The 12,785-nt window shown below is 42.8% G+C and overlaps 1 protein-coding gene across 3 annotated transcripts in view; it reads left to right on the top strand.

Annotated features, from left to right (window-relative positions):
* LOC119973426 (tyrosine-protein phosphatase non-receptor type 14-like) overlaps positions 1 to 12,785 on the top strand; it is a 332,770-nt gene that overhangs the window by 169,240 nt on the left and 150,745 nt on the right. For all 3 annotated transcript variants that reach the window (XM_038811552.1, XM_038811532.1, XM_038811542.1), the window contains exon 3: positions 2,423 to 2,592. In XM_038811552.1, coding sequence (XP_038667480.1) covers positions 2,423 to 2,592 — 170 coding nt within the window. The remainder of the gene's footprint in view (positions 1 to 2,422; positions 2,593 to 12,785) is intronic.

The following is a 12,785-nucleotide window of genomic DNA, read 5'->3' as shown; positions in this document are numbered from 1 at the left end:
GAAATGTTCTGTGTTAGGACTACAGGATAGAATGTAGAGGAGGAAGTGTTATATTTAAATTAAGTAAGATGACCCACTGGTTGGAGGGGGTCGCAGGACATACTCTTTCCTTTAGTTTTTAGAGGAATGTAAGTTGTAGCCATTGAACCAAGTAATTCGAATCATACCTGTTGCTCTGTTTCATCTTCCTGGAGAATAAATCAATTTATGACTAGAACTTTTATTCAGCTCATTTAGTGTTAACCCAGTCTGCCTTTTGGAGAGATGAAAAATTTACTTGGTCATCTCTTTGATCAAGCCTGCGGTTGCCCACCTTTCGCTTAGTGAGCATCTTTGTCCGATTACGCTCTTGTGAAATACGTTTGGGTTTTGTTTGTTTGTTTAGTGGTGCTATACAATTGCAATTTTTTTGTTCCATTTATTTAAAAAAATACAGGTAGACAGTGTTATTGGTTTATTAATTTTGGACAGTTAAATCAGCATTTTCACTACTTGCTGAAAGGTTTTATTGCAAAGTTAAAACGACTCATGAGAGCTTGTGTCTTGGGCTTTAATTTCAAAACTGATTTTATTGCTCAGTTTAAAATAGTAGCTTTTGTATAATTAGTTTATTCATCAATTTTGGGGCTGCAATTTTGCTCCTGTGTTCGCCAAAAGTGCAAACATGGGCATAAAATGTCACGGGAGTCAGAAAACGAAAATATCGCCGGCATAATCTCCTTTTCTGCTTTTCCCCGCCACTCGGCAGTAACGGAACGAGTTTCCCGCCCAGAATGGTCGAGAACCTAAGTTTAATAATTGAACACCTCATTAAAAGGCTTCCCTGCCATATTGCGGGCTGGTTGAGCGCCTGCGGGCTGGTTTAGCTCACTGGGCTAAATCGATGGCTTTTAAAGCTGACCAAGCAGGCCAGCAACACGGTTCGATTCCCGTACCAGCCTCCCCGGACAGGCGGCGGAATGTGGCGACTAGGGGCTTTTCACAGTAACTTCATTGAGGGGGGGGGGGGGAAGAGGGACATGCCTTGGCAGTACCTTTAGGGAGCTCCATCTCGGGGTCCCCTTTATCTATATGAAGGTGTCTCCGTGTACGTCAGGAGGGGGAGTTCTTCACTTTGTATCAGAGATTGGGGCACCCTTTAAAAAGGGCAACCTGATCTTGGGATCCCGGCACTGCTGGCTTTTTCCCACCCGCCAACATGATGAAGTGAGCCATGTCTGCTCAGAGTGCCGCACAATGTGGCGGGAAAAGCCGGCTGAGCAGCTGACGGGTTGCACGCTGGTTTTCTCTCCTCAGCTGGCACTCTGCAAAAAAAAAAGGAAAATTCTGCGCTTTGATTTTTTTTTTAGTTCTCTGACCTTAACCATGGACATTTTGGTGGTGTCTATATTGAAATCTATATCAAAACAAGGCAGGCTTTTTTTTTACGATTACTGCTATTTTTAAATTCTAGTTCATCCCTGCAACAGCTTCTAATTTGTATCTTATCCATGCAGGTCATTGTTCTCGAAAACTGGAACTGCAAATTCAGGCTGGATGTACTTACAGTAAATTGAAATTTAATCACTGGATTTTATTTGCTGTGCAAAGAGAATGAAAGCTTATGATTAACCTGGCATTTGATGCTCAGCTATCATTGCACCAGTGCAATTATAAAATCCATATTTTAAAAAACCTCAAATATTGTTGAATGCAACTCTGTCATTTTTACAGTGTCAGGATAACTTGGGGATAGAAAGCTGCTCCCACACCAAGTTAATAAAGTCACACAAGTTCTCCAGGTCACGTTGAATATTAATTCACTTCTCAGCCAAAATCTTATCAAGACTTGTCACAATGTGGATATGGTTATAAAGTATTTGAAAATGCAAAAGAATGTTACAGGAATGCCACAAAAGTTTCTTTTGACATTCTGCTCAACAATTCAATAAAATGAGATAACTTGAGATATTTTTGTGTAATACTGTGTAGAATTTTGAGAGTTATACACTTCTGAAGGAAGTTCTGGTGTTGCTGATGTTCGAATAACATTGCAGGAAGAATTAATCCCATAGTAATCACACATTGGAAATCATTCTGTTTCTTGGAAATCATTCTGTTTCTTGGGAATCATTCTGTTTCTTGGGAATCATTCTGTTTCTTGGATAGCAAAGGGAATCTTGAATGCAATCTACTCTTAATTCAAAATCCCTTAACTTTAACGATCCAAAGATTTTTTTTTCAGCAACAAATTTTCCCTCTTGTGTTGTTGCATATTTAATTCAAATTACAGTATTCCTGTTCCATTAGATAATGACTTTGCAATATCAGAAGTAAAATGTATGCTGTGAAGTTTTAATTTCCTGTTTATTGATAATTGCAGCTGTAGGAATCTGAGAATGTACTTGTCTGTCAAATAACTCTGCCTCGTTTCTTCCACCAGACATGTTATTTTGGACTTTGGTTCCTCAGCAAGACTCAACAGGGACGATGGGTGGAACTAGAAAAAGCTCTGAAAAAACAACTGGACAAATTTGCGAATGAGCCTCTCCTTTTCTTTGGAGTGATGTTCTACGTACCCTGTGTATCCAAACTACAGCAAGAGGTCACAAGGTACAGAAAACCAACAAGAATTTCCTCTTTAACTGTCTAGTAAATTGTCATGAAAATAGGCTTCAGAAGGAGAGCTCTGATCCCCTTTTCACTTGGCATGCATATGTAATTGCCGTGGTAAAAGGAAAAAGGTGAATGCTGGAAGTCTGAAATATTAACGTGCAAATGCTTGTAGCCAGTAAAAGCAAATGATTGTCATTTTGGATCAGAATCTTTTAGCAGTTCTGCTGCAGGGTCTCATCTGAATGGGTAACTATTTTTCTCCCTTGTTTTTGAATGCTGAATAATTTGCCGTACATTTCAACTATCACCTGTATCTATTTTTATAGTACTGTTGCACACAGGTGTTGGACAAGAAAGAATGGGTATTATGCAGCCAAGGGGGTTAGGAAAAGAGAGGACAAAGGTGTGACATGAAGAGCAAGGTGAAGGTTGTTATTGAATGCAAGGAGGGAGGAAGGTAATGGGTGAAGGTGTTGAGGAAATGAGGTTAAGTTTGTGATGTTTCTATTTGTGATGGATACGACAAAAAGCACTTGGGTGCATAATTTTGCGCATCTATGGTGTATATTTACTTAGTGCTATTGCTGTCTCTTCTCATCTAACACCATATTAAAACCGCTAGTGTAGAGGCATTTCAAACGTGTTACTGAAAAGCAGGACACCAATTCTAATTTTTAAACGTTTTATGTGTATATGTGTAACGTTTTACAGATTCACAAGAACTTCAAATGCCTGCATGTAATTTCAATAATTTGTTAAATTCCATTAGGCTACGTAGATTACCTAGCATTTACAACATTGAAATGGACCTTTTGGCCCAGCTGCCAATGTTTACGGTTCATATAAGCCTCCTTCCACTTTACTTCACCGAGCCTTTTGGATCATAACTTCCAATTCCTTTTCCCCACGTGTTTCATTTAGCTTTCCTTGAGTACTTTGATAATATCTGCCTCACCTCCGCCGTAACGTAGCATGTTCTATATTTTAATCACCTGCTGAATAAAGAGGTTTCTTCTAAATTTCTTATTGGACTTTGAGTGACTATTTTTTATTTAGGGCTCCTAGTTTTGGACTTCCCCATTGGTGCAACATTTTGCAGTTTTTATCCTCTCAGATCCTGCCACAATTTTAGACATCCATGAGGTTGTTCCTCAGCCTTCTATTTTCTGAAGAAAAGATCCCTAGCCAGCTCGGTTTTTCCTGATAGTTTGTCACTCCTCTGTTCTGGGGCCTTCTGCAATGCTTCTAAAAACGAGTTTGTAATCTAGTCTTAAAAGTGCTCCATGAGTTTTAAGATTGTAGTGATTGGCATGACTAACTAAATCACTTGCCAGCTGAACTCTTCTTTATAAAGAAATGCAATCCCGTCACTGATTATATTTTAATTACCAACCCTGACTGCCTTTAAAGTTAGTACCTAAGGCACTTGTCATAGAGATTTCATTTAATGTCTTTAGCAGGCAGGGTAATGAGAGGAAACTCACTTAAAAGCCTAAAATAATGAACAAGAGATTTGATTTTGAACTAGCCTTGGGTAATTTTTCAGACACAGAGTACTGTTCTGTGTCACTGATCAGAAGTGCTGATTTGAGTGGAATGTTTTAACATTTTGATGGGACAGTTTGTCTGCAGACTCCTTAATAGGCCAGCAAGCAGATTAGGACTGATTCTGAATCTCAAGATTGGACTTTGAAGTTTAAGAAATATTCCATCGACATTACAGATTCATTTATAGCTATTGTGTTATAGTGACTGGAATTTTACGAGAATCAAGTTCCCGGGACCAATGGCAAATCTCAAGCCCATCCAGGTGGACAGCAGGACTCCCCTGGTCCAAATATACCAGTAGCAGCCAATTAAGATTCTGCGACAGGGCTGCTATCCTTGTCTCTCCAAGCTGAGGCCCGATCATAAGGCTGCCATATCTTCAGCCTCCGCAATGCCACGATAAAGATTGTCGCAGCTGAGGCTGCAGGGAGTAGGACAGTTACTAGTGCTTAAATGCACTCAGCGGGGTGCACTGCTCCAACTGCGAGATGTGGCAGATCTGTGATGCTTCAAGCGTTCAGGTCGACTACATCTACAGTAAGTGTAACCAATGGCAGCTCCTCACAGATCGCGTGGTTCAGTTGGAGCAGCAGTTTGATGCAATTAGGAGCATGCAGGTGGCGGGAAGCATCATAGATAGGAGTTATAGAGATGTGGTCACACCCAAGGTGCAGGCAGAGAGATGGGTGACCACCAGAAGGGCAGGCAGTCAGTGCAGGAATCCGCTGTGTTTGTCCCCCTCTCGAACAGGTATACCGCTTTGAATACTGTTGGGGGTCAGGGGAAAACAGCAGCAGCTAGAGCAGTGGCACCATGGCTGGCTCTGATGTTCAGCAGGGAGGGTCAAAGCGCAGAAGAGCAATAGTCATAGGGGAGTCTGTAGTCAGGGGCACAGATAGGTGCTACAATGGACGTGAAAGTGACTCCAGGATGATATATTGCCTCCCTAGTGTCGGGGTCCAGGATGTCTTCGAACGGGTAATGGGCATCCTGAAGGGGGAGGGCAAATAGGCAGAGGTCGTTGTACATATTGGTACTAGCTACATAGGCAGGAAGGGGCATGAGGTCCTGCAGCAGGAGTTCAGGGAGCTAGGCAGAAAGTTAAAAGACAGGACCTCAAGGGTTGTAATCTTTACTCACTGTGCCATGTTCCAGTGAGGCTAGAAATGGGAAGATAGAGCAGCTAAACACGTGGCTAAACAGCTGGTGTAGAAGGGAGGGTTTCCGTTATCTGGACCACGGGGTGCTCTTCCGGGGCAGGTGTGTGACCTGTATAAGAAGGACGAGTTGCATCTAAACTGGAGAGGCATAAATATCCTGGCCGCGAGGTTTGCTAGTGTCACACGGGAGGGTTTAAACTAGTATTACAGGGGGGTGGGTACCGGAGCCATAGGTCAGAAGGTGAAAAAATTGAGGGAGAACTAGGGAATAGGGCCAGTCTGGCTCTGAGGAAGAGCAGACAGGGAGATGTTGCTGAAAACAGCAGGACTGGTGGCCTGAAGTGCATATGTTTTAATGCAAGAAGTATATCAGGTAAGGCAGATTAACTTGGAGCTTGGATTAGAACTTGGAAATATGATGTTGTTGCCATTACAGAGACCTGGTAGAGGGAAGGACAGGATTAGAGGCTAAACATTCCAGGATTTAGATGTTTCAGGGGGGATAGAGGGGGATGTAAAAGGGGTGGAGGAGTTGCGCTATTGGTTAGGGAGAATATCACAGCTGTACTGCGGGAGGACACCTCAGAGGGCAGCGAGGCTACGTGGGTAGAGATCAGGAATAAGAAGGGTGCAGTCACAATGTTGGGGGTTTACTACAGGCCACCCAACTGCCAGCGGGAGATAGAGGAGCAGATAGGTATACAGATTTTGGAAAGGAGTAAAAGCAACAGGGTTGTTGTGACGGGAGACTTTAACTTCCCCAAAATGGACTGGGACTCACTTAGTGCTAGGGGTTTGGACAATATGTAGATAGTCCAACTAAGGAAGGGGCTATACTGGACCTGGTATTAGGGAATGAGCCCGGTCAGGTGATAGAGGTTTCAGTAGGGGAGCATTTCGGGAAGAGTGGCCACAATTCAGTAAGTTTTAAAGTGCTGGTGGACAAGGATAAGAGTGGTTCTAGGGTGAATGTGCTAAATTGGGGAAGGCTAATTATAACAATATATTATAACTGAAGAACCTAGATTGGGGACGGATGTTTGAGGGTAAATCAACATCTGACATGTGGGAGCTTTCAAATGTCAGTTGAAAGGAATTCAGGACCGGCATGTTCTCGTGCGGAAGAAGGATAAATATGGAAAATTTCAGGAACCTTGGACAAGGAGAGATATTGTAGGCCTTGTCAAAAAGAAAAAGGAGGCATTTGTCAGGGCAAGAAGGCTGAGATCAGACGAAGCATGTGTGGAATATAAGGGAAGTAGGAAGGAACTTAAGCAAGGAGTCAGGAGGGCTAAAAGGGGTCATGGAAAGTCATTGGCAAATCGGGTTAAGGAAAATCCCAAGGCTTTTTACATGTACATAAAAAGCAAGAGGGTAGCCAAGGAAAGGGTGGGCCCACGGAAGGACAGGCGAGGGAATCTATGTGTGGAGCCAGAGGAAATGGGCGAGGTACTAAATGAATACTTTGCATCAATATTCACCAAAGAGAAGGAATTGGTGGATGTTGAGTCTGGAGAAGGGTGTGTAGATAGCCTGGGTCACATTGAGATCCAAAAAGACGAGGTGTTGGGCGTCTTGAAAAATATTAAGGTAGATAAGTCTCCAGGGCCTTATGGGATCTACCCCAGAATACTGAAGGAGGCAAGAGAAGAAATTGCTGAGGCCTTGACAGAAATCTTTGAATCCTCACCATCTTCAGGTGATGTCTCGGAGAACTGGAGAATAGCCAATGTTATTCCTTTGTTTAAGAAGGGTAGCAAGGATAATCCAGGGAACTACAGGCCGGTGAGCCTTATGTCAGTGGTAAGAATTCTTCGAGACAGGATCTGCTCCCATTTGGAAGCAAATGGACGTATTAGCAAGAGGCTGCATGGTTTTGTGAAGGGGAGGTCGTGTCTCACTAACTTGATAAGAGTTTTTCTAGGAGGTCAAAAAGATGATTGATGCAGGTAGGGCAGTGGACGTTGTCTATTTGGACTTCAGTAAGGCCTTTGACAAGGTCCCTCATGGCAGACTGGTACAAAAGGTGAAGTCACATGGGATTAAGGGTGAGCTGGCAAGATGGATACATAACTGGCTAGGTCTTAGAAGGCAGAGAGTAGCAATGGAAAGGTGATTTTCTGATTGGACGGCTGTGACTAGTGGTGTTCCGCAGGGATCAGTGCTGAGACATTTGCTGTTCGTAGGATATATAAATGATTTGGAGGAAAATGTAACTGGCCTGATTAGTAAGTTTGCAGATGACACAAAGGTTGGTGGAATTGTGGATAGCGATGAGGACTGTCAGAGGGTACAGCAGGATTTAGATTGTTTGGAGACTTGGGCGAAGCGATGGCAGATGGAGTTTAATCCGGGCAAATGTGAGGTAATGCATGTTAGAAGGTCTAATGCAGGTATGGAATATACAGTGAATGGTAGAACCCTCAACAGTATTGACAGTCAGAGAGATCTAGGTGTACAGGTCAACAGGTCAATGAAAGTGGCAACATAGGTGGAGAAGGTAGTCAAGAAGGCATATGGCATGCTTACCTTCATTGGCCGGGGCATTGAGTATGAAAATTGGCAAGTCATGTTGCAGCTGTATAGAACCTTAGTTAGGCCACACTTGGAGTAAAGTGTTCAATTCTGGTCGTCACACCACCAGAAGGATGTGAAGGCTTTAGAGACGGTGCAGAAGAGATTTACCAGGATGTTGCCTGGTATAGAGTGCATTAGCTATGAGGAGTGGTTGAATAAACTCGGTTTATTCTCACTGGAACGACGGAGGTTGAGGGGCGACCTGATGGACGTCTACAAAATTATGAGGGGCATAGACAGAGTGGATAGTCAGAGGCGTTTTCCCAGGGTAGAGTGGTCAATTACTAGGAGGCATAGGTTTAAGGTGCGAGGGGCAAGGTTTAGAGGAGATGTACGAGGCACGTTTTTTACACAGATGGTAGTGGGTGCCTGGAACTCACTGCCGGAGGAGGTGGTGGAAGCAGGGGCGATAGTGACATTTCAGGGACATCTTGATAAATACATGAATAGGATGGGAATAGAGGGATACGGACCCCGGAAGTGCAGAAGATTTTAGTTTAGATGGGCAGCATGGTCGGCACAGGCTTGGATGGCTGAAGGGCCTGTTCCTGTGCTGTACTTTTCTTTGTTCTTTGTTCTTTGACAGGGCACCTGCATGATAATATGCTCTTAAAGGGACTGTGAGATTTAAAAAAAAAACGTTTTAGCACTAGATAGGCAAACCCCAGCAATTAAGGTGTTGCATTCAGTAGGGATATCAGTGCTGTGGAGATGGCCATTGCTGCCTGGTATGACCACACAGCTAGGAACCCTGTCAATGCGGGTAAGGTGCCGGTGGGGCTTAAAGTGCAGCTAGTTTTCCACTTGTTTGAATTAATTGGCCACCCACCTCCAGTTGGCAGACAACTGCACTGCTGCCATTCCTGCTTGAAATATCCCATGGCAACGGAAAAATGACAGCCAATCCACCCCCTCTCCCACCAGCAATTTACAGGGCCTCCTGCCTCCCAGCTTTTCTCCAGGGAACTAGTAAAATTCTGGCCATTCTTTTAAGTTTATTTATTACAATCTGGTAGTTCTTTTTCTTTTGAAGTTATTTTTTTCATGATGAGACCATGCATGTCAACGTTTCAATTATTCTTCCAGTATTCTCTGCACAGAGCTGTAGATGAACCATGCATTGATCATGTTCTGAGAATATCATTATGGATGTTATTCCCTTGTGAAATTCATCAACATGAGTAGGATTATTCAGGAGTAGTCCCAGTTTCTATCCAGCGTGCTATAGGTGGCATCTCCTTCATTTGAGGCACTTGGATATTGAATCCTTAGGAAAGTCACTGCTCCTTTTGGTGCCCCCACCAGATTGATAGGAAACTTTGAATAGATTTCCAATCATTTCCTCTACCTGCCATCTTGCAGTGAGTGTCGCTGCCATGCTTCTTATTATCCTCATGGTTCCACTGCAGGAAGCTGCCCTAGAAACCATCCGAACTTCAGCAGGAAAATCGAAACAGATGTGATAAAGGAGTAGAACGACTTGCAGTTAAATAGTCCTGCAGCACATTTAAATGCATCAAACCACGTCATGCATAAATGAATTGACATACACTGACTATTGTATTGGTAAAGAAAGCAGCCATTTTGTGGAAAGCAACATCTCCCAATGCAGTAATGAGATGGATGATGGTTTCATCAGTTTTTGCTGATATTTGATGAAAGGGGAATGTTGTAGGGACACTGGGAGAGCTCCCTGCTCTCCACTCCAATGTGCCACGGGAGCTTTTGATATCCAACTTCAAACCAAGACCTAATTTACTTGTTTCAGTGACTTCATGTTTGGTTTGAAAGTTTAAACTAAGACAGTACTAATTGCTCCAGATGACTGCCTAGCCCTAGTATGTTTAAACCAAAATGGAGAAACAACCTCCATTTCAACATCAGTGGATAAAACTAGGTCCATTATGTATTGAAATGCTGAAGTTGGGCTTGAACCCATTCATCTGCCGACTAAGAATGCAGGAGTGTGACCATGGAGCCAAGTTGTCTATGGGTAGTGCCATAATTGGCAGGTAAAGCCCTTCAAGTGTGGTTCAGATTATCCTCTGGATAGACATCATTGTGATTTTGTATTTCTGCTCGGTGACTGTAGAAAAGCTGGAAAGTTTCCACCTCTTCTGGTGGCATTTATTTTTCCTTCCTCCAATTCCCCTAATCTTGGGAGAAGCTACAGAATCAGAGCAAGTGGAATGAAAATGATTCTGGTAAACACACACTGCCTTGCAACTTGTGATTCTCCTGCAGAAGAAGACATTTCTCTCAGCTGCCATGTGGGACCATCTATGAACAGTCAGCCAGTTTCCACTGGATATTTGTTTGAGCATGAACTCCTAATGGGTCTTCCAAATTGGGACCTAATTCTATTCAACAGCGCCAATAATAATTTAAATTTGTATAGCAGCATTAATGTAGAAAAGCATCCCAATTGGTTTCATTTTCAGACACAATCAGGTTTCCTGCTGGATAGATTGTTTCCCCACTTCCCATTTGGAGCAAGGAATGATTATAATTTCCTTTTACCACCCCAAATCTGAGCTGGATTCTGCAATGAGAATGCCGGAGTGGTATTAACATAATGCATGGCTCAAGCTAAACCATACCATCAAACCTGACAATTATTTGTAAGCTGGTCAGGAGTTTCAAATGAAACTGGTCCCTAGAGCAATGGGTCATCAAACAGCTAGTTTTCTGGCAGGATACTTAGTGGCTTTATTAAAGTCACACTGCTTGTTTCACTGGACTGTTTCTGGACTGTCCACATTTTACACATAGTTATACTATCCCAGTGTTTCCATATTCAGGGCGTTTTCTGGCTATAGATGGGGGATTTTACAATACCACAGATAAATTTACTTAAATGTTTCCGTCCTATCAAAGCTTTCCAAAATATATTTTGGGATGTCTGATGGAGGTATGTAGAAACAGTAAATTCAAAAAGTTCATAACTGGTTCTCATCAGAACAATGGAATTTGTTCTCAATTTTAAAAAAAAAGTTTGACTGTTTATTGAATCGTACAGCTGAATTGGATGTCCGTTGTTCAATAATTTTGAAAGAGATTTTTGTTGAAAGAAAACCTTATCAGAACACGGTCTGCAATGTCCTTCAATGAAAGACCCATAATGTTCTTTTTGTGTCTTTCGTGTCAAAAGGTTAACGTTTTTAGCTTAAAACAGATTCATTCCAAAGTTAGTGTAGAGACAGCTACCAGAACGCCGTATTGGTTTGTGAGTCAGTTCACTTGGCTGCTAATTATTGCAATGCTGTATTCATGTATTAGTCATCATATGCCTATGCTTTGCTGAATCATTGCAACTCAGGCAGATTGTGTTCGGTTTTCCTTCAGACACTTGGAGGGTGGGGCAGTAAATTGAGGTAAATCTGGCAGAGAGGCCTTGCATTTTATCCTTCCTCCTGACATTGGTGTCCTGCTGTAAACAATTCTTGAGTGTGTGAATGGTAATGTTATGAGTGTCTGATGTGAAACACTGTTTCCTGCTATCAAAAGCAATGTGCAATAAAGAAATAATGTTGCTAGTGAGGGTAGGAAAATGGAAGTGCTGTAAAGTGGCCATTTTGGCAAAATTCTGAGAAGTATTTCTGATTAAGTTATTAGATCTGTGACTTCATCAAATTCAAAGCCAGCAGAAAGCTGAAGCGTTGTGCCAGGGTTGCTGCCTTTAATTTTGGATTCTGGCACCTTTGCTTTGCAGCAAAGATGGCCCTTTTTTGTCATATTCCTTCATCTTGAGGGGGAAGATTAAGAGGAAGAACTGAGGTTGCCCAACAGGTCGGAGATCATAGACATTGTGCAGCGCAATAGCACAGTGGTTTGCACTGCTGCTTCAAAGCACCAGGGACCTGAGTTCAATTCCTGGCTTGGGTCACTGTCTGTGCGGAGTCTGCATGTTCTCCCTGTGTCTGCGTGGGTTTCCTCCGGATGCTCCAGTTTCCTCCTGCAAGTCCTGAAAGATGTACCTGTTAGATGAATTGGACATTCTGAATTCTCCCTCAGTGTACTCGAACAGGCACTAGTGTGGCAACTAGGGGATTTTCACAGTAACTTCATTGCAGTGTTAATGTAAGCCTGCTTATGACACTAACAAAGATTACTACTATTATTATATTAGGCAATCAGGCAATTACCAAGAGGTACAGACTCATCCAGGACATCCACATGCTCCTATCTAAACTTAGCCATCGACTCAAAGCTTCAGTGGGAAAGTGAAGTTGCGTTGTGTGTCCACAACTTAATCATGCCATCTATAAATTGGAAGACTCTTAACCACCATAATGAGAGTGCCACTTGCTAAACAGGTTCGCGACAGGCCAGTGCAAACTTCTTATGCACATGTGGAAGAAAGCAATCTATGCTGCATATTACTAAGATATGTCCCCTCTATAGTCTAATTGGTGGACAGATCACACTATGCTCAACAAATGAGGACGCAATCACTTCTCTTCAGGGATTTACATTTGCTAAATAAATAATAAATAAAGGGTGACATAGTGGTAAACGTTGCTACCTCACAAAGCAAGCAACCCGGGTTTGATTCCGACCGTGTGTCTGTGTGGAGTTTGCACATTCTCCCTGTGTCTGCGTGGATTCCTCCGGGTGCTTTGGTTTCCTTGCACAGTCCAAAAATGTGCAGGTTAGGTGAATTGGCCATGCTAAATTGCCCCAAGGATGGGATGGGGAATTGGGCCTGGGTGTGCTGCTCTTTTGGAAGGTCAGTGCAGACTTGATGGGCCGAATGGTCTCTTTCTACACTGGAGGGATTCTATGAATACGGTGCTTTCCATACGGAAAGCCCAAGAGAACTGTGCTGCTGACTGATGGAAAACTGAATAATGTCACTCTATTGCAGTGATGGTTGCTGCTCTGAGAATGAGACACAGTGTGGGG

This window comes from Scyliorhinus canicula, chromosome 1 (assembly GCF_902713615.1).
Source record: "Scyliorhinus canicula chromosome 1, sScyCan1.1, whole genome shotgun sequence".
NCBI classification, from domain to species: Eukaryota; Metazoa; Chordata; class Chondrichthyes; order Carcharhiniformes; family Scyliorhinidae; genus Scyliorhinus; species Scyliorhinus canicula.
This window is presented reverse-complemented; position numbering and strand designations above follow the sequence as displayed.